Source organism: Choloepus didactylus, chromosome Y (genome assembly GCF_015220235.1).
Source record: "Choloepus didactylus isolate mChoDid1 chromosome Y, mChoDid1.pri, whole genome shotgun sequence".
In the NCBI taxonomy this organism is placed as follows: Eukaryota; Metazoa; Chordata; class Mammalia; order Pilosa; family Megalonychidae; genus Choloepus; species Choloepus didactylus.
The window spans coordinates 12071019-12093577 of NC_051335.1; the positions used below are offsets into that span (position 1 = coordinate 12071019).

Sequence of the window (22559 nt, forward strand, 5' to 3'; positions counted from 1 at the left end):
AAAAAAAAAAAAAAAAGGGCCCTCCTCACAGATCTAATGGGTTATTGAAATGCTAAGAGACAAAGCAATTAGGGCCATTAAGGAAAGGTCCACAGGGCAGAGAGATCAGCTTTTCTTCGTGATTTGCATATGAGCCTCAGGGCCTGAGCTCCGCCCTTCCCCTTTCTATGTTCACCAGAACTCCAAAAATCCTCCGCTTTTATTTTGGAGTTTTTCGTGCTGTTTTTTTCTATGCCTGTCTCCTCTCTGCTGGGCTGGCTGCTCTGGGATTCTCTGGTGTCTGGTCTCAGTCTATCTATGGTTGGAATTTGGCTCAGTAGAATGAGTTTCCGATAAGGGCTGCCACTGCAGTTCTCCCTTCTCCTTCCCGGAGCTGACAGCCCCTCCTCCCACGGGACTGAGCCTGGCAGGGAGGGGTGTGGGTCCCCTGGCCACAAAAACTTACAGATTTCGCTGATCTCAGCAGTTCCACGTTTTCATGAGTGTTGTATGAAGTATGCCCAAAGTCTGATTGCTCTGTGGTGTCCAGTCCACGCAGTTCCTGGCTTTCTACCTACTTTCCTGGAGGAGTAACTAAAACATACAGCTCACCAGTCCGCCATCTTGCCCTGCCTCCAGCCATTACCATTTTAACATGCTCAGGTGCCTTCCCTCTTTTTTCCCTTTTCTTTTTTTTTCTTTTGGATATTTTTTTTCTCCTTTTTTTATTTGTTTTGCCTTTTTCCCCTCCAACTTTTTACTTTTAAAAATTGCAAACCTACAGAGAAGATGAAAGAATAGTACAATGAACACCCGTATATCCTTTACCTAGATTCACCAGTTAACATATTGCCATATCATCCCCCTCTCCCATTTTCTCTTTCTCCTTTGGAAAGTAAGTGGTAGACATTATGATACTAACCTCTATATACTTCAGCATGCATCTCCTAAAATGAGGGTGTCTACGTGTGTGTGTATATATATATATAAAACAGGGATATTCTCTTTTATAACAACACTATCACACTGAAGAAATTTAACATTGATTAATATTATCTAACATATAGTCCATATTCAAAATTTCTCAGTTGTCTAAAATTGCTCTTTGTCACTGTTTTTATCTTCCCTTTCAAAAAAACAAAGCCTTTTTTTGACCCCTTGTCCCCTCCAGTTACTCCCCTATCTCTCTCCTCCCTTTTAGAGCTTGCTCCTGGAAGGGGCATTAATACAGCTGTGTCCTACTTCCTTATCTCCTATCCCATGCCACTCAAAATGATTTTGACAGGTTCTTGAATGACCTCGAAGTCCAATGGATCATTTTCAGTACTTATATTTCTTGGCTTTCTGGTAGCACTTGGCACTCCTGCACACTCCTTTCTTAAAATAATTGCTGTACTTGACTTCAGTGCCAGCATGTTCTCCTGATTTTCCTACTAAGTCCCTGTTTGAACTGTTTATGAGGGCTCCACTTTCTCCTGACTTTTAAATGTTGGGGTTCTTCTAGGTTACTCTTGGCCCTCTTGTTTTATCACTCTGGTGCTCTCCTTGGGTGACATTATATACTCCCATGGCTTTAATTATCATCAATATGTCAAGTCCGCCAAATCTTTATTTTCGGCCCACATTAAATACTATAATCCCTGGTTTGTTGGCATCAATTGGAAATCATTTTCAACAGTAATTTCCTTTGTAAAAGAAACCACTTTCTTCATCTGAAATTATGTTTGCTCTCAATAATAGTTCTTAATTATTCACTTTTAGGTATGATAATGTGTTGGCCTTGCGATTTGTATAGAATTGGTACTGCAAACACATTTACTGCCTGCATGAAACAGGCAATGAAAAACAACTTATTTATTCTTTATACCAATTAAGTACAACTTCATCTTTTCTTTGTTGGGTGATTAATCTACCTCTGGCTTCAGAAATTTCAAGTGTTTTGAGAGTCTGACAGGGAGACATCTAGATACCCACTTTAGAATCATGAGCTTTTAGAAGGTAGCAAGTATTGCTTAGAGGATATGGAGCTCCACCCCTCCATTTAAATGATTTTTCCCAACTTCCTGAAGTAATGGTTGTCCAGCCTCACTAGACAATTCACAAAGAAGCCAGCTTTATTGTCGGACCTTGTTAATTGTTAGAAAATCCAATTACAGGGAGGCATATTTCAAGTCAGTGTAAGAAAGGGCAATACCTCACCCTCAAATGCCTATTATTTCCCATAATCAGAACACTTTTCTTGTATGATTATGGCTTTATATTGCATTAGCTTTTTAGCAGCTGCAGAAGATAAACATTAAATGCTGATGATATTTGACCTTGGATGAATGAATGTGGCAATGTGGCTCAGATTAGTAATTAATAACAAGGGAGACAAAACACAATTGCAGTTAAGATATTTAATTTTATTTCCTGAGTGAGGATTAAAGGTCATTATTGAATTGTTGAATAGAACATATTTCCTATGAGAAAATATTTTAATAATTTAATAGAAATACTTTTATATAGCTAAATTCCTTTTACATACTTAAGAATGTAAAATAGTTGTGAAAAATTGCTATCTTCGTGATAATGATTCCTTTAGAAAAGTGGCAGAAATTAATATGGTAGGGTGGTCACAATTACTTGTAAACTGTTGTTCCTCCTGGTCCGAGTGTTTTACTTATTTAACCTGTTATTTTGGTATTGTATAGATAAAGCTTCAGATTTTCTTGGACTGATCGTGGAACCAAAGATTACAACCCTCATGGATCTTTCCATAAGATGGCCTTATGTAATCTTTGTGTTGCTTCGTTGTCCTATTGAATAAAGCAGGGCTTTAAATGGGGCATTAAGAAATCCTGATCCTAATAAATGTAAAAGGAATGAAAGAGTTAGAAAGTCACTATTTTGCAACCACCACTGAAATAATTGATTTAAGCAAAAATCAGTAGTGTATGTTTGGAGAACAAAATATATATATAGTCTCATAGCATGTCCCTGCAAATTGTTTATTAATTATAAAGAGAATAAAAGTACCACTACAGTAAAGAATTTCAGGGGGACACTGCCTTAACCAAGTGATCTAAGTGAACCTCACCAGTAATGAGACAAATGAACGTCATGTGCCTCCTGATGTAATACACTGAGGACACATCACTTATTCCTGCCAAAATATATAGCCTACATCTAATCATGAGGAAATATCAGACAGATCCAAATTGAAGGATATTTTATAAAACGACTGGCCTGTACTCTTCAAAAATTTCAGTGTCATTAAAGATAAAGAGATAAAGGCTGGTCTCACTAATATGAACTAACTATTATGATCAAACTCGGAGAATTATATTCGAGAGCATAGATTACCAGGAGATAGAAAGTGGGCAGAGATCGGGCAACCGAGGATTAAGGAGTACAGAATGTTCAATAAGGTTCATTGTAAAGGTTCAGAAATGAATAGCACAATACTGTGTGATGGTAGCACAATACTGTAAATGTAATTAACAAAGCAGAGCGTGAGTATGGTTGAAAGAGGAAGGCTAGAGTTGTGTATGTCACCAGAAGGAAAGCTAGAGGATAAAAACTGGGACTGTATAACTTAGCGAAACCCAGAGTGGACAACAATGGTGGTTAATTGCATAAATATAAGACAGTTCTTACATGAACTAGAACAAACATAAGTCACTTTTACAAGGTGTTAATAATAGGGTGCTATATGGAAAAAATACAGTTAAAAGAAAAAAAAAAGGATAAAGGCTGAGGTACTGTTCTAGAATAAAGGAGACAAAAAATCTGACAACCTGAGATGTATTTACTGAATTTGTGGTGGTTGCAACCAAGGTTCATGCTTTTTAGCGGTACCATTTTCTAGCCCTTCCTTGTTTTTGCTTTCCACCAGTTTCCTCATTCATTGAAGACTCTCTGCACCAAGTACCAGTATCATCCTGAGTATCTTTAGTGTACATGTGAATAACCCCCAAACACTTTGGCATCTCAGTTCCTTGACCTAATTCCAGCAACCCCCTCCTCTGCTTGACTTCAGCTGCTCACTCCCATTTCCTGGCCCCTGTTGTCATCTGGAACAGCACCGCCTCTGAAATCTTAATAATTGCCATCCCATTCTCGGATCTCTTGGCCTTCATTGAAACCTCTGGGACTTAGGCCTTTCCCATATGTCTCTATTCCCAAGCCCCTTTTGTCTTCATTTTCTTCCCCATCCAGCTTCTGTTGGCTATCATTTGAACCATTCTGCCCCAATTGCCCCAAAATCCTTGCCCCATCCTCCTTTTCTTACCTGCCCCTGGCAAAACAGCCTGTCTGCATGTATAGAGTAGGCAGAGAATTAGATTTATCTGGCATGTGGCTTCTGATATGCCTTAATTTGTCATATCCTTGTATTCAACTGGATACTGTTGGTACTTGCATCAGTATACAGGGATGGGACCTAGAAAGCTATTTAACATAAAGGAAATAAGCAAAGTCACATGTTCCAATTGTGAAACACTGATATTTAATTGATCATATACAGTCATCATAGTTTTAGGAAGTTTGAACGAGAAATAATAGATGAAATGTTTAGTTTTCCTAAACCAATTGCTAGCAACTTTGGCTACAGTTCCTTGATGGGGAAAGTGAAAGATATTAGTGGCTTGACTTGGAGTTTTCTACAATGATAATACAGATTTTTTTTTTTTTTTTTAGTAGCCTTTGGAATTTGTCTTCTTTGTCCAGAAGTTTCTGGTTTGAGTGTACAGTTTTACACATCAATTTTATATACAGCTTTGGTATGTATAATAATAGGTAGGCTGCAGCTGTGTCATTAAAAAATAGATGAGTGAATTAGAATATTTTTAACTGGAAAGGATCTTAGAGATCACATAATCTAAAATTCTCATGTTCAGATGAGAAATTGAGGACCAAGGAGGTTAAGTGATTTGTCTGAGGTTACATAGTTTGCACCTGGTTGAGTCAGGACCAAAATAGAAGTCTCCTGATTAAAAATTCAAAACTTATTGTTATTACTAAATGTGGATGGGTTAGTGGGTGGGAGAGTGAGTGAGTAAATAAAAAGTTGTAGAAATGACCTCTAATTCTTGCCCTTCTTCCTTCTTTTTTGACTGGAAGGCAAGAGGGATCTGAGAAGGATAAAATTGTGATCTCTTTTGTTATTTGGGGAAGATGATGGTTTGGTTTAAAATGTTTGTCATTGAATACTGGGCCTCACGCTTTACTCTGTTTTCCTTTTGTTGAAGAAAATGCCTTTGCAAGCACACGGGCTCTGAGCTGTGTGCCCTTGCCATGCGGGGCTGCCAGAGCTCATGGACGAGTGGGCCTCAGAGGGTCCTGGCCTTGTTTGCTGCCCAAGAAGCTGGCTTTGTAGCCAGCTCATGTCTGCTGGGCATGTGCTTTGAGCTTGTTTTCCAGTGAAAGTGGAAGTCTCACTGGGCCAGCCACACTCTCTAGCAGATGGCAGATATAGAACCAAAGTAACAGCAAGAAAAACTGGTCCCAGGCCAGAGTGAGCCATACCTTATTCTCATCATGCTTTGAACAGCTGAGGTAATAGATGCTTTTTCTTCCCTGCTTAAAGCCTTTTGCCACTAGAAATTTGCTTTCCAGTTCATTTGAATTCATTCTAATCAGCTCTATCACACCTGTGCCTCTGTCTCTTCCTGACTTGGTCATCGGGTATCTTAAAGGTACATCAAATATTTACTCTTAGTGTTCCCTTGAGAGGCCTCTACCAGCAGAATTTCAAAAGAAGAGAGTCTTTAAATGCCATATTATTCCAAATATGAAACTTCTTATTTAAAAAACTGTCTGTCAAACTCCAGTTTAAAAAACAAAATAAAGAATCATTAAAAAAAACTCTACTGGTCAGCATTAAGAGAAACAAAAGACAGAAAATCTTGATTAAACAGTAATTTCACTTATTCATTCATTCAACAAAATTTTTATTGGACACCTACTATGTTCCAGAGACTGTTCCAGACCCAGGGGATACAAAAGCCAACCCAATGGACAAAGTTCCCAGCCCTTGTGGAGATTACACTCTAGTGGGAAGAAACAGTAGCAAATAAGTAAAATATATATTGTATCAGATGGTAATAAGTACTGTGGAGAAAAATTAAAATAAGGAAGGAGTGAGGCAATGGGGGGAAGGATGCCACTTTAAAAATTGTGATCAGGAAAGGCCTTACTGAGAAGGTGACATTTGAATAAAAACTGTGGGTCCACCACCCTTCCTGCTCCAGGCTCTTGGGTCTTGAGATGGTATCCTGTTTATCCACAGTAGTTGGTAGAATTACTAGTGAATATTTTCTAATTAGGGAGTCCTTGGGGCACTTGGAGTTGATAGCCTAGAGAGAGACAATTTCTACCTGTTATTCATACCTCACTTTTGAAAAGAGTGTCTACGATTTAGTGAGTGCTTCCTATATGACAGGCAATGTGCTAAGCATTTCATATTAATCAATCAATCAATTAATACATTGTTAATACTTATATAAATATATTACTGATACATTATTATGTGTTATAACAACAACCCAAGAAGATGGTCATTCATTTGTTCAACAAATATCCATTGCCAGGCCTTGCCCCAGATGTTGGAGATGTAGCAATGAACAAAATAGATAAAGTTCCTATTCTCAAGTAGCTTGGCTAATAGGCAAAGACAGACAATAAACATAAACATCTGACTATATTGTATGGTAAATGGTAAAAAGTGCCAGGGAGAACAATAAAACAGGTAAAGAGGAAGGGAAAGTGAGATGGGGGAAGCAGTGGGAAGTAGGTGCTATTCCACATATTGCCTCTCTTTTTATGGCTGATTCCAAATGCCATGCTGAGCTGTAGGGCATAATGTAATGAGCTCAGGTTCTAGAATTGTATAGATCTGGATTTGGCTCTACATTCTCCCACTGACTAGCAATGTGACCCGAACAAATTATTTCTGAGCCTTAGTTTCCTTATGTGTAAAATAAGGATAATGACACTTCTTAGGATTGTTGGGAGGATCAAATCAATTCAAATCAAATAAGCTGATCCACTTAAGCAGCAAGCACAGTGCCTGGCACAAAGCAAAACCTCTGAACTTATTTGCTTTACTCACTGACTCTCTGTATGCATATTTAATTTCTTGCAACATACCATGATAACGATCACCACCAGAGAAAAGAATCCATTTAAAAAACACAAAAAACAAAAAACAGCTTGGCAATAGAGAAACCACCTGTGCCGGGCACAGAAAATTGGCTAAATTATTAAACCTATGCTGTTGCTTCCTTCTAGAAATAAAATTAGGATATGTGTCCTTGGGACACATGGCAATAGCTTTTACTTTTGTTTCTTTTCTTCATGGAATTAATGTGACTGGGAAGACAAGCCCTGCTACCCAATGGAGCCGCAGCACCAGAAGTGGATCTAAGCTGTCCAACAAGTTCAGAACTAGATAACATAGATCTTCAACTGTATGGGCAGGGTTGGGGGTTATGAAGCCAGCGATTCCTTCCAGTAAGGTCTCCCAGATCTGAGCTCTACCCCTTGTCATTTTGGAGGTTTCTGTTCCAGAGGAGTGTCCTCAGCTGGCTGGTTTTGCTCCAGGGTGGGTGGGCTCTGAGGAAACAGGTGAGGTGTGGGAGGTATTACATTGTATGCCCAATACTGCCTCACCAGTCTCCTTCCCTGTCTTGAAGAGGTTGCTGAGGGAACTGTATGCCCAAGGAATGACAGCAGGATGTGAATCCAAGTCCAGTTTATCAACCACTGCCCAAGTACTTGGAATCCCAATGGAGAACTCCAGCAGGGGCCTGAGCTGGAGCACCCAGCAAGTTGGAGGCTTGAGGCCTAAGTAGGCCCTGCTTTTCTTACTCCCATGGGACTAGCTGATCAGGCAGGGTCTAGTCAGGAGGCATTAAACCACATGAGTTATCTGAACAGAGAGAATTTTAATATAAAGAAATGTCAACTAGGCATCAAGTTGTTAACTAGGTAACTGAAAGAGAACTCTAAGCTATCACAGGAGCAACTGCAGGAAACAGTTACCACCCCTAGGGCTGAGAGAACAGAGGGAAAAGATGGGAATTTTTTAAATTTAGGAACTTAGAGGAGGTTGTCCTGCCAAATTGAAACTCAGACCTTTGAGAAGGGGCACCATCAGCTGGTGCTAGTATGTCTCAGGGGCAGCCGGGAGGCTGGTTCCACAAGTGCCGGATAAACCACAGACTGGATCCCAGTGCTGCTACAAGGGAAAACTGCTGCCACCGGGACGGAGAGCAGTTGCTAGATTACACTGGCAGGAACAGGAAGCAGACAGGGAGGAACGTGTGCCTTGTTCCTCCTCCGCCTCTATTGGCAGAGCCCAGCGAGGAGTGGCTGGCAAAGCAGTAACGGGGTCTGCACCAAGCTGACTAGAGAAGGGTGGGATCAGAGTTGAGAGGCAACAGTTTAATAAGTGGCGTTCATGCTCAGGTGTAGAAGCTCCAGTATGGGAGTGCCAGCATAGACAGAGAGGGATGATTCCTGAGTTGGGGGGGGGGAGCTGGGGGAGCAGAAGGGGGATGTGCTTTGGCTTACTGACTTTGGGGTGGAAGGGGAAGGGCACAAGAGAAGGAAGTGAGCGTGGCTGTATACCTTCTCGGGCAAGGTATCCACACGTACTGGTACACTCTAGGCCTGTGAAGATATTGTGTGCCTACCAAACAAAAGAGCAACTCCTCCCTTTGGGATAAGGGGTGGGGAACACAGCAGGGGCCTCTACAGAGGCAAGGCAGAGATGGGGAGAGGGGTCTGAGGTCTCCTCTCTCCCCATGAGGAGGAGTAAAAATCGTATATGCAAAGTGTCTAGCATAGTCCAGGTAGATAATAGGTATTCAATAAATGGTAGCTATTATTATTCAAAGGAAGGAAAGGTACAACTAGAGTCGGGAATGAAGTAACTGGCTAGAGTGGTGAGAGCCCAGAGTTTGGACTCAGAACACCTGAGTTCATGCTAGGTAAGTGACTTTGAGTGAGATACTTGACTCTCTGAACCCCAAATTTCCTTTTGTGTAACATGGAGATGATAATACTTGGGCTGGGGGGAGAGTGGTACTAACTGTCTTGTAGTAGACTCTTAACATATGGTAGCTATTTTGTTCTATTAGTAATTATACAAATAATAATGAGCTTGGTTTATCAGTGTTGCTAATACTTTAGGGATTAATTAGTCCACTACATCATTGTACAGATGAGGAAACTGAGGCACAGAAAAAGGTCAGTAGCTCTCTGGAGGTTAAGAGCTTGGGCTCTGGAATCAGTCAGACCTGGATTCAAATTCTGCTGTCCATTTCCCGGTACTTCCTAAGTGACCTGAAGGAAGTTACTGGGTCTCTTTCAGCCTCATAGTGTTGTGAAGACTGTGGGAGTTACTACATTGCCTGGCCCTCAGTAAGTGCTCAGTAGATAGCTCTGGGACAGGACCACTGAGTTGAGGGCTGGTTGGTCATGACAGTGACTGTTCCACAGAACAGGCCTTTCAAATGGGCCTGGGTCCTCCATATTGGTGTTGTGAGGACACTTTGGGTTTCAGCCATGGTACTCCCAAGTATTTCAGTATTGAACGAGCCACTCTATTTCTTCTCACTGTGGATTTCTCTATTTCTTCTCACTGTGGATTTCCCCTATAAAGATCGTGATACTTGACTGTATGTCTATTTCCTGGGGTTTTCTGGAAACCAGATAACTAAATGAGCATCTCTGGAACCCAAGCACCTTGGGGAAGCTCAAAAATAAACCCTCAGATTTCTACGTCCTGGTGTATACTCAGCGTATCACAGTAGAACCAAGCCAAAGGGTACTGAAACTTGAGGCTGGATTCCTGCTTTCAGAACTCAATTTGTTCTTATTATAGTCATCTCTTAATTTTTATGCGCTAACTGGGAAAAGTGATAGCATGAATAAAAGGAGCCAGCTGGTGTTGATTGCTCTTCACTTTAAAACCTCAGGAAGGCATAAGAGACTATATTTTAAGTCTCATCATCTGTCACCTGGTCTCTTTCTTCAATACTATGAAGCTGCAGGATGAGTCAAAGGCTGGCAGCTACAGAAGGGAGATGAGATGCCTGGATAATCCACAAACAAGACAACAATTATCATTATAGTTGCCATTTATTTAGCATGGGCTTTACACCAAGTGTTGGGCTAAATTCTGTCTGTAATATCTCATTTCATCCTCAGAGTAACTCTGTGAGGGAAGGATGTGTGTTATTTATCCATCTGTCTATTTGCAGTTGAATCTCAGATGCGGAAGTGGAGCAAACCATACTTCTCAATTCATTGTACATTATCATCATTGGTCTGTGCAAGACCCAATCTTATGTTAATTAATTAATTTGCTTATTCCCTTTTATCTGTGTATCCCACACTCATTCACCTCTCCTTATAAATAACTGTTCTCTTGAGCTTCATGTGTATCTTTTCCTTTGTAAGTATTCTTATGAAATGTATATTGTGATTTTGTGTATATATATATTTTTAATTTATATAAAATGGTTTCACTTTTTTCCTAACTGTTCTAGCTGAAGCCTGATATTTTGAAGATTCATCCATGTTGCTATGGGTTTATTTAATCTGTTGCTTCCAATTGGGCCATAATATTCCATGGTGTGCACCCACCAAAGTTACACATTCTCTTTCCTGGCAATGGACACCCAGGCTGTGGGGTATCAAACTCCCTACTGCCACAAATAAAGATGTGATTGTATCCCCATACATGTCTCCTTCCACTGGGATATATTTTGAAGAATGGAATTGCTGTTTCATAGAATAAAAAATAGACTTTAATTTGCCAAAGTAGTGCCAGAGGTAAGTACTATTGTTATCCCCATTTTACAAATGAGGAAACTGAGGCTTTGAGAGCTTTAATAACTTACCTAAATTCACACAGATAGTAATTAGCAGAGCTGGGATTCAAATTCAAGCAGTCTTGCTCTGAAACTTGTACTCCTAATGGCTATGCCATCATTATTCTCTGAATATTTGAGAATTGAGGACATTTTAATAAAAACATAGAGGCAAGCCTCATCGTTTTTAGTTTTTATATTCTTAGAGCCTAGCAATCCAAGTGGACTGATTTTTTTTCTGATGTAGCTACTTCCCCCATAGACACATAGTAACTGTTTCTCTCTTTCATATCCCATGGGTTGGTAGCGATAAAAGCCGCGTTGATCATCCAGAACTGGTACCGAGGTTACAGCGCCCGGATGAAGGCCAGACAATGCTATGCCCTGACCATTTTCCAGTCCATCGAATATGCAGATGAACAAGGCCAAATGGAGGTCTGTTTTGCTAGCTTGTCTCTTCTTTTGGTAAAATGCTGCCCTTTACCACACCGTTATCCCTTGTTATTATAAGAATGAAAGTGTGGGTATTTGGGTCCATTTTAAGCTGAAGAACCTTGGTGAAAGGCTTTAAAGGGGGTGTAGTGACATTGTTTTGGCACTAGCCATTGGGAACGTGATTTGGGAAGAGGATAGCGTTTCTTAGTTCTTAAGTTTTTTGTAAGGGAACTGCCAGATGTTTCGTTAGCTAATTAAAAAATGGTCTTATTTTATTTTTGGGTGCATGCCCCATAGGAAGTAAAGTTGTTACTTTATGAAGGAAAATACTTTAAGGAGTTAAAAAAAATGAAAGAACGTCTTGGGAACAATCCTATGAACGTTCTAGATGGAAATATAAGTGGGTGAGGAAGGCCTTTTTAAAGCTTGCACAAAGGAGACATAAATCCAGCTTTAATGCTCATTGATGGAAAAAAGTACTTTTCAATAATAAAAAGATCTTGAAAAGATCACCAATATAGTTGTTAGTGAAAAAAATCAACTTTTAGAAAAATATGTCGAGTTTTACCCCATGTATATGAAAGAAAATGAAATATATGGCAAAGTCTGGGAAAAGATACACAGCAAATTGTTCATAGTGATTATTTCTGTGGACAATTATGGTTTTGGTGGGTGGGGGGTTGTTAAGAGAGACTTTTCATTTTCATTCTGTATTCTTTGTAGTTTTTAACAATCATATATTTGTGTATCAAATTATAATCTTTTTTAAAATAATTAAGAACACTTTAAAAAGAATTCAAGAAATTGTTGGATTGATTTTTGGCAGCTATATAAATGATATGGGATGGTTCAATCAGATATTCCCTTTGCCCGGATTAGGGGCTCAAGACCTTAACTGTCCTTTTAAACACTGTAGAATGTAGAGATGAATATAAAAGTAGAGTGAGCCCCCAAATTGATATGCTTTATACACATGCATTCCAGTATTAGTACATTTTTTCTATTGACTCTTTTTTTATAACAGCTTTATTGAGACTAATTCACACACTATCCAACTCACCTATTTAAAGGGTACAGTTCAGTGGTTCTCAGTAGATTTCAGAGCTGTATAACTATCACCACAATCAATTTTAGAAAATTTTTATCACCCCTAAAAACCCCATACTCATTAACAGTTATTCTTCCATTCCCCCCTTCTCCAGCCCTAGGCAACCTCTAATCTCCTTTCTGTCTCTATGGATTTGTCTCTTTTGGACATTTCATATAAATGGAATCATACAATATGTGTGGCCTTTTGTAACTGGCTTCTTTTGCTTAGCATAATGTTTCCAAGTTCATCCATCTTGTGGCATGTATCTGTAATTCATTCCTTTCTATGGCTGAATAATATTCCATTGTATAAGATAGATTATATTTTGTTTAGCCATCCATCGATAGACCATTTGAGTTGTTTCCACTTTTTGAATATTATGAATAATGCTGCCATGAAAATTCATCTACAAGTTTTTGTGTGGACATCTGTTTTCAGTTCTCTTAGGTATATACCTGGGAGTGGAATTGCTGTGTCATATGGTAACTTTAGGTTTAACTTTTCGAGGAACCACCAAACTGTTTTCCAAGCAGCTGTACCACTTTGTATTCCCACCAGCAGTGTATGAGTGTTCCAATTTCTCCACATCCTTACCAACACTTGTTATTATCTGTCTTTTTGAATATAGCTATCCTAATGAGTGTGAAGTGGTATCTCATTGTGGTTTCTGTTGACTCTTAATTGACAAACACATCAACAGCATTAAAATCATACATTTTGATATTTGTATGGAAAGTCCCTCTCCCCTCAATTGGTTGATAAAGTGCCTTAGTATTCACTCTTTATGGGAGGCTAGGCTGGGAAAGGAAGTTATTTGCACTTTATAAATGCAGGTCTTGATGGATAATTGATAGGCATAGAGGCAGCAAGGTGATGGTTAGAATGCTGGTGGATTTCCATCTTAACCTCCCTCCTTTCCTTTATTTCCTAAGTATATTTGACATTTAAGAGTAATCTTTAACTCAATATCACCACGAAAAAGCAGTGATCATAATGAACAAAATTTAGTAGCCATCTTAGTTTGGGTTTCCTAGAAGCAGGGTCTGGGACAGAGATTCTGGTGCAAGTGACTTATTGAGGGAGTAGTCTCAGGAAAAACCTATAAGGGAGTGAGGAAAGCAAGATAGGACAGGGGAAGAACTGACCTTCCAGAGAAGCCTGACCTCAGTCTGATCCCACTGGAAGCTCTAAAGTGTGAAATGCGTCACAGAGTTTGCCCCACCAGAGGCAAGGGGGAGGCTGGGCTGTTGTATCCTTGCTTCAGCCAGTCATTGCCTATGGGCAGCCCCCCAGGAGGGGGCATACATAATATCTTATGCAACTCTGGGTACAGTGTCTCCCATCTGCCAAGGGCAATCCTCCTGATGAGGGTAAAGGTGGGAGATGAGTGTGCCAGACTAGTAAAGGGGACTCGGGTGGGGCACTGACAGCATTTGCCACAGTAGCTGTTTGTGGTTCATTAATTGATTAATGCATTTTTATTTTGTTCAGCTATCCAACTTCTTTTCCTTCATGTTGGCAAACTATGCAACTGTACGTGAGGAAGATCCAGGTAAGTACAAAGGCTTAGTCTTTTGAAAAGTAATCATTAAATATTGACTTGTCCTCATCAAGAGATGTAAATTCTGAAAATGGAAGAACACTAAGAAATTTAAAAGGTGCCCACTCGTTTTGTCTATGTGATGCCGAACAACTGGTGAAATCAGTTTCAACTGGCTTTTTTTCCTCTCTGGTGTGGACTAAATTGGATATTTAATGTTTTCACTTTTCAGAAAACTGAATTAGATTTCATTCAACATTCATTTGTTGAATACCTTCTCTGAACCACAATCTATTGATGACCAATGGTAGCTTAGTAAAGAGGATCTTACTTTTCATCCACAAAAACGTGTGCTGCGGGCTCAAAGTATCTTGACTATTTCATGCAGCAGATCTGGGGTGGGGTGGTGAATGATGGCTTAAACACAGTTGGCTCCATCATGTCTGTGTTTTCTGCACACACACAGACACACACACGTATACACATACATACATATGTATATATTTTGCCATTCTGAAGCAGAGATGGGTAATATAAGTGTGTTCAAAAATGATTTTAAATTTATAATTATTCACAATGCATGTGTTTCTCCAGCAAATGAAGATTTGCCTGTTTTTATCTCCAGTGTTGCTCTAATTAAGTTGTGTATAGCATCTAAGAGTATCTTTTAAATAATCTGATAAACACTGTTCAAGGTGATGAAAGAATGATGTTTTAATGGCATGATTTAAGCTCAGTGCATATGTATGAAACTAATTAAAGCATTTAATGATCTGTAGAAGCTTTCTGAATGGTGGAATAGCCAAACCTGAGGAGTGGGGAGTGGGTGGAAGTGGGTACTTTGCCATTTTTTTTTCTTTTAAATAATTGCAATCTGAAGACAGTTGTTTGTGCTTCATGTTCTTTGGCAAAAATATTTTTGTGAGGAAATATAATAATGATGAAACAAAACAGCACTCTTTCTGCTTATGCCCTAATATTTCAATCCAGCCTGTGCATTAGAATCACTTATGGGGCTTGATAGCTATAGATGGCTGGGTTCCACTCCAGAGCTATTTACTCAGACTCTGTATTTTTCAAAATCTGAATTTTAAAAAATTTGGCAGGGATTTAAAAATATAAGAAAATGTTTATCAGAGAAGGGGACAATGGTATAATCTTCTTATGTGTACCTTTTCTTAAAGTATAGCATACAGAAAAGCACATAAATCATGTGTATGACACATTTTCTCAAAGTAAACATACCCACATAATCTGTGCCCAGAACAAGAAATAAGATTTTATCAGAGCCACAGAAGCCCCTTCCCTGCCCCCTTTCAGTTACTACCCAGTACTCCCCCCATCAGTAACTACTTTCCTGACTTCTACACCCCAGATTAGTTTTGCTTGTTTTTTAAACTTATTTATATAAATAGAAACATACAGTGGATACTCTTGAGTCTGGCTTTTTTTGGTCAACATTATATTTGTGAGAGTCATCCATATTGATGTAATTTGGTCATTCTTATTGCTGAATAATATTTTATTTTATGAATATACCATAATTTTTTCTATTGTTTATAGACATTTGAGTTTTTTCCAGTTTTGGCAATTTAAATAGTAATGCTATGCACAATCTTGTATACATCCCTTTCAGTGAACATATATATTAATTTCATTTGCTGCATGCTCATTTTCAGTTATCTATTGCTGCACAGCAAACCACCCCAAAATTTAACAGCTTAAAAACAACAACCATTTTATTGTGTGTGATTCTTTGGGTCAGGAATTTGAACAGAGCTTATTAGGGATGTCTTATCTCTGCCCCATGTGGTGTCACTTGGGCTCACTCATCTAATTGGGCTGGGCAGGAAAGTCCAAATGTTTTTTCTCACATGTCTGGGACTTCAGTGTTGTCTATTAACTTGGATACCTCCATTCTCCTCGTGTAGCCTCTCTGTCCAGCAGGAAATTCTGGACTTCTTTACATTGTGGGTGGGTCTCAAGAGGGCAAAGGCAGAAACTGAAAGCCTCTTAAGACCTATGCTCTGCAACTCACGCAAAATTTGTTCTGCATTACTCTATCAGTCAAGTCACAAGGTCAGCCACAAATTCAAAGAGGCTAAGAAAGATTCACATCTTGATGGGAAGAACAACAGCATTACATTGTAAAAGAATTTGGACACAGGGAGGCATGATTCATTGGGCCATTATTATAAATATATATCATAATACAGGAGTGGAATTTCTGGTTTATAGAGTATGCATATATACAGCTTTATTAGACAAACTGACAAACAGTTTTACAAAATGGTTGTACCAAGTTACACTGCCATCAGCGTATGAGTTCCAATTGTTCCATATATTTACCAACACTTGGAATTGTCTATCTTTTTCACATTTGCCATTCTTGCAGTTATGTAGTAGTATCACATTTTTGCTTACCTGGCATTTCCCTGATAAGCAGTGATGATGCTCACCTTTTCATATGTTTATTGGTTACAAGAATATCACATTTGGTGAAGTGCCTGTTAAGGTCTTTCACTCATTTTTCTGTTAGGTTATCTGTCTTTTTTTTATCAATTTCTAGGAGTTCTCTAAGTTTTCTAAATATGAATCTTTGTTAGTTAAATTTATTGCAAATATCTTCTCCTAGTTTTGCCCCCACCCTCAATCTTTAAATAGTGCCTTTTGATGAGCACAAGTTCTTAAGTTTAATGTACTACAATTTTTTTCCTTTATGGCTAGTGCTTTCTGTATCTTATTTAAGAAATCTACCTGATATGAGAAAATACACATATATCTGCTCATTTATGCAAAAATAAAGACAGGAAGGATAAACCAGAAACTAATAACATTGTTTACCTATAGGGGATGGGTGGGAATAGGGTATACTTTTTTTTATAGTTCTGATTCTTAGAACCATGATAATGTTTCACATCCCTAAAAAAATAATTAAAAACAGGAGGTATGTGTATGTATAATCCCAAAATGGAATATAAACTGTGACAAATGAATCTAATGATATTACAAATGAATAACATAACCACCCAGTTTTAGTTTGGCCAATGCTGCCAAAATGCAGATACCATAAAATGGGTTGGCTTTTACAATGAGGATTTATTGACTTACAAACTTACAGTTCTGAGGCCATGAAAATGTCCAAATCAAGGCATCAACAGACAATGCTTTCTCCCCAAAGGCCAGCTACCAGTGATCTTGGACTCAGAGGAGTCACATGACAAGGCACATGGAGGCATCTGCTGGTCTCTCCCTTCTCTCCCAGATTTCTTTGCTTTCAGCTTCTGGCTGCTCCATCTGTGGCTCTCTTTTTGAGCCTCTATGTGTTTCTTTCTGAATTTCATCCTCTTGTAAAGGACTCCAGTGAGGGATTAAGACTCCCCTGGGACATATCTCATCTGAAATAACCTAATCAAAAGGTCCTACCCACAATAAGTTTATACCCACAGGAATGGATTAGCTTTAAGAACATGATCTTCTGGGGTACACACAGCTTCAAACCATTGCATACCCAAAGGAAGTGAGGAGGAAACAAACGAGCCTAAGTAACACTGGAAAAAAGAATTTTGACCATAATGTACCTAGGTGAGGTTTCATTTTTACTTATCCTGCTTGGGGTTTGCTGAGTTTCTTGGATATTTAAGTTGATGCTTTTCATCAAGTTTAGAAACTTTTCATCCATTAATTATTTAAAATAGCTTTCTTTTCAAGTCTAAACTTCTTTTTCTTTCTGAATTCTTCTACTGCTTTTAAACTTTGAAAGTCCTGAATTTTTAAAAATGTGGATCAATATGCCTTTATTTCTAGATTTTTTTATGGTTTGACTTTTAAAATGTTAACACTTTGTAAATTTTGCATTCAGAATATTAAACTGAAAAAGGAATTTTTAAAACATAGTGGTTGAGAATAATTAAAAACCACAACTGCAAAGAAAATTTCCAAGTAGTTGACCAATTTTTCTTGCACCATGTATTTGATAATATATCCTTTCTCTACTGATTTGTAGTGCCTCCCTCATTATATATTCATTTAAAGGTGTTTAATAGGGTCTGTTTCTGGGCAACTATTCTCTTATACTTTTATATTTCTCTATTACAGAGTCCTTTTATCATACTGATTTAATTATTACAGTGTAGCAGAAAAAGAGTTTGACAGATTATTGTTTTAGGTTGAAATGTGATGGCCAAGAGTCTTCCTCTTTGGAGGGGAGGATTCCAGTTCCACCTAGGCCTGTTTAACTGATGTGCTGTGATCCATAAGCAGGATAGTTTTTAGGAGCCAGAAAGTCATTTAACATTACCAGATATCAGTGCCAGATTAAAGGTTTTCACTCTGAGACACAGAATATCTCGGGACACTTTGAGTGTTCCAGAGGGGAGAGGCACCTAGAAGCAGTTCTTCTTGTCTTTGTAATCTCATCACCTCTTTTGTGAAAATCAATTATGCCTTTTTATTTCCCTCCCCTATTCCTTTAGGAGCTCAAAACCAGTTCATAGGACTTGATGGGGAGTAGAGGCTCCATACATGCAGCCCCCAATCTGCTTTTAACATCAGCCTCCTCCCACAGGTAGAAAACCAAAGCTGCCATACATGGCACTAGACTTAAACAGATGGTGGCAGAAGTGGGGATGGGATAGAGGGTGTGGAAGTGTTGTTTTGACTATTCTTTCTGCCCCCCAGATCAGCCAAAATGTCCTGTCAGAAGCAGGTATTTTATATTTTTTGTTGATTTGGTGAATAGGCTGTTTTTCTATTATATCTTCCCAATGATTATTGGTGGTATTTAGCAAAGCTTTTGATTTATGTCTATTTATCTTGCATTGTGCTACTATTGATTAATAATATTAATAAAATCATTATTATTATTGCTGATATTTGTTAAATGTTTACCATGTGCTATGTGTTTAAGTGCTTTAAATACATCATTTCATTTAGTCTTCATGGCAAACTAATGAGGTTAGTATTATTATCCCTTTTTTGTAGGTGAGGAGGCTTAGAGGGTAGCCTCCCAAGGCTATTCATTTAATCAGTGGTGAAGTTGTGATTCCAACCTGGTATGATTAATCTCCATATTACACTTGGTTCTCTTATCAATTCTGGGAGTTTTTCAATTGATTTCTCTTGAGTGTAGATATTTAAGCACATTGGCCACAAATAACTTTATTTTTATATCTTTCTATCCAATAGTTGCACTCTTATTTCAGCTTCATGTCTTATTGCATTGGACAAAGATGCCAGAACAATGTTAAAATGAAACAGTAAAAGTGGGCATCCTTGTTTTGTTTATGATTTAATGGAAAAATCACTAGTGTTGATTTAAAATATTTTCATATTAAGGAAGAGCCTTTCATTCCTAGTTTTCTGAGTTCTTAAAAAATCAGGAACAAGTGTTGAATTTTATGAAATGTCATTTTGGCATCTATTGAGTTTATTTTGTGGATACCAATGGTTTAGATCCAGATTCATAATTGAGAGATGAAATAATTATATATATGTGGTTCATTTGGTGCTTTTCTTTTTCAAGCAATATCTGGAGCTTGGTTTCAACGTGACATGTGGGTGGTAGAGGCAGAAAATGTTTTTTAAAAAATTATGGACTTAAAATTTTTCCCTGTCCAGATTTTGAGTCTGTACTGGGTAAAAGAAAAGGTTGTGTGTAGGGGGTATTTTTGAGTTATTTTCTTTAGAATAACTTGTAAAGGTATCATTTCATTATATTTCCAGATTTGGTTGTATTTAATTAGTTTAGGTTCATGTTGACAGAATTGTAAATCAAATAGGTAAGGATTAATTCTAATTACATTTTGCACAAAGCTTCATATATTGTTGGCATTCATTAAATTCTGATTAGTTAGTCTAGTTGTAGCCCACAAGGACAGTGTATGCAATAGAAATGTTAAAGCTTTTCATTGTTTCCATATATGAAACACATTAGCTACTGTAAGAGGATCAATGTTATTCTTTTTTATGTGGTTAAAAACCAGCAGAAAAATTATGATTTAATGTTGACTAATATTTCACATTGAGTAGTTTTAACTAAGAATTGGTTGAAGGAGATAGTGCTTTTTCATGTATTTATCACTGAACTTAAAAGGAATGAGGGCCATCAGATCTATGAAAGGGAGGGCCAGATTGAGCTTTTTTTTTTTTTTAAAGAAAAAGCCCCAATATTTAAATTTCATTCATAAACAACCAGGCTGAGTTTTAATAACTGGAAGTGATGGAATTGGCTTGATATGTCAGTTAACCAATGGGGAGGGAGAGTAGACAGAGCATGGGGGGAGGCAGTGATTGGGAAAATGGAATAAAATGATTTCCTGTTTAAACCTCACAGAGTTGGGATTGCTCAATAAATCAGTTATAAGTATATAAATAATACTATATATTGTATAACATAATTATGTTTTAATATGTAGTGAAAGTGTAGTGGTTAAGAGTTTGGGCCATATTGGATTAAGGCCCACCCCACTCAGTTTGGGCACACCTTAACTAATAACATCTTCAAAGGTCCTGTTGACAAATGAGTTCACACCCACAGGACCAGGGATTGGGACCTGGACATTCCTTTTGTGGAGGACATGATTTAATCCCCAACATCCCTCTTCATCTTTCTCCACCTGAGTTGGCTGAATTTCTGTTCTTAGGCTGTTTCATGGGCAACCTAGCAAGAAGGAACCCTGGGTCCCAGCACCTACTGAAATAGGCAATGCAGGCAATCTGTTACGTAGAAATGTCTCTCTGAGAGAGAGGCCTTGTGGATACTTCCACCTAGGGTTTGTCATCTGACTTCATCTGCTTTTTTTACCAAGAAAAAAAAAATCATGTCAGAAATTTTGTTTTTATGTGAATAAAGAAATCAATTATAGCTAAGTAAAATCTTCTGTGTTTAACAGGGGAAGAATGAAATGACTATTGCAGTTTGATTCTCTGTAGATCCTGAATAGCAGCAGATGTTCAAACCAAATAATACCTTGTTATGTTTTTAGCCCTATTTTTAAAAATCTAAGATGGCAGAGTGGGCAAACAATTCAGAGTTAGAGCTTCAGAGCATCAAAATACCTTGATTGGTGGGTTTTCCCTGTCCTCCACCCTCTCCTCCCTGCTGATTGTGGGCTCACTGCTTTGGTGAATGCACCTACTGCTCTCAGAATGAATCATTCCTTCTGTTTATATGTGGGGTACCTTGGCATTCTTTTTTTTTTTTTTTCAGCTTTTATAAAGGGGTTTTATTTGGTTACAAAGTTACAGTCTTAAGGCCATAAAGTGTCCAAGATAAGGTGTCAACAATCGGGTACCTTCACTGGAGGATGGCCAGTGGTGTCCGGAAAACCTGTTAGGTGGGAAGGCATGTGGCTGGTCACTGCTCCAGAGTTCTGGTTTCAAAATGGCTTTCTCCCAGGATGTTCCTCTCTAGGCTGCATCTCCTCAAAAATGTCACTCTTAGTTGTTCTTGGAGCATTTGTCCTCTCTCAGCTTCTCTGGAGCAAAAGTCTTCTTTCAAAGGCCATCTCCAAAATGTCTCTGTAAGCTGCAGCTCCTCTCTCAGCTCCTGTATGTTCTTCAAAGTTTTCCTCTTGGCTGTAGCAAGCTTGCTCCTCCTGTCTGAGCTCATATAGTGCTCTAGTAAACTAATCAAGGCCCACACTTAATGGGTGGGGCCACACCTCCATGGAAATTATCTAAGCATAGTTATCACCTACAGTTGGGTGGGTCACATCTCCATGGAAACACTCAATCAAAGAATTACAATCTAATCAACACTAATATGTCTGCCCACACAAGAGTGCAACAAAGATAATGGCATTTTGGGGGACATAATACATTCAAACTGGCACAGTGGCTATACCTAAATAGGATTTTAGAAGATCCCATTCACAAATGAACCCACACTATTAACTGATAATACATCTTCAAAGGATACTATTTACAAATGAGTTCACACCCACAGTAACACAGATGAAGATTAAGAACAAGTCTTTTCTTCAATTAGAGATATGAACAAAGCAGATATGGTTAGGACTAAGGCAAATCAGGCCCAGCAGTAAAGGACATTACTGACTGGGTTTTAAAACTATAACTTTTGTGCGAGACCAAGGGAGGAGATGTTTATTTGGTGCAGGATCTATATTTTCTGTAGCACACTAGATGATTTAACCTATATGATCAGTTTGTTGGAACACCATAGATGCATGGAGCTGTGAAAGGGAAGAGGGATTTGGTGAGTTTGTACAAGCTGAGGTGAAATCCCGATACATCCCAGAGTGATATGGGCAGAAAGTAAAAGTGTATTTGCGGGGGCCCTCAGAGGAACTGGGGCCTTGGCATTCTTAACATTTTTTTTAAATTCAGTTTTATTGAGATCTATTCACATACCATACAATCATCCACTGTGTACAATCAATTGTTCACAGTACCACCATATAGTTGTGCATTCATCACCACAATCAATTTGTGAACATTTTCCTTACTCCAAAAAGAATAAAACTAAGAATAAAAAATAAAAGTAAAAAAGAACACCCCAAATATCCCATTCCCCCCATTATTCATTCAACTTTTGGGTAGGACAGTTTTTTTTTTTTAATTCAATTTTATTGAGATATATTCACATACCATACAGTCGTCCATGGTGTACAATCAACTGTTCCCAGAACCA

The 22559-nt window shown here is 38.4% G+C and overlaps 1 protein-coding gene across 1 annotated transcript in view; it reads left to right on the forward strand.

The window, feature by feature from the left end:
- Window positions 1-22559, forward strand: part of PPEF1 (protein phosphatase with EF-hand domain 1) — a 180291-nt gene that overhangs the window by 33979 nt on the left and 123753 nt on the right. Inside the window, exons 3-4 of the mRNA XM_037822700.1 lie at window positions 11149-11276; window positions 13858-13918. Coding sequence (XP_037678628.1) covers window positions 11149-11276; window positions 13858-13918 — 189 coding nt within the window. The remainder of the gene's footprint in view (window positions 1-11148; window positions 11277-13857; window positions 13919-22559) is intronic.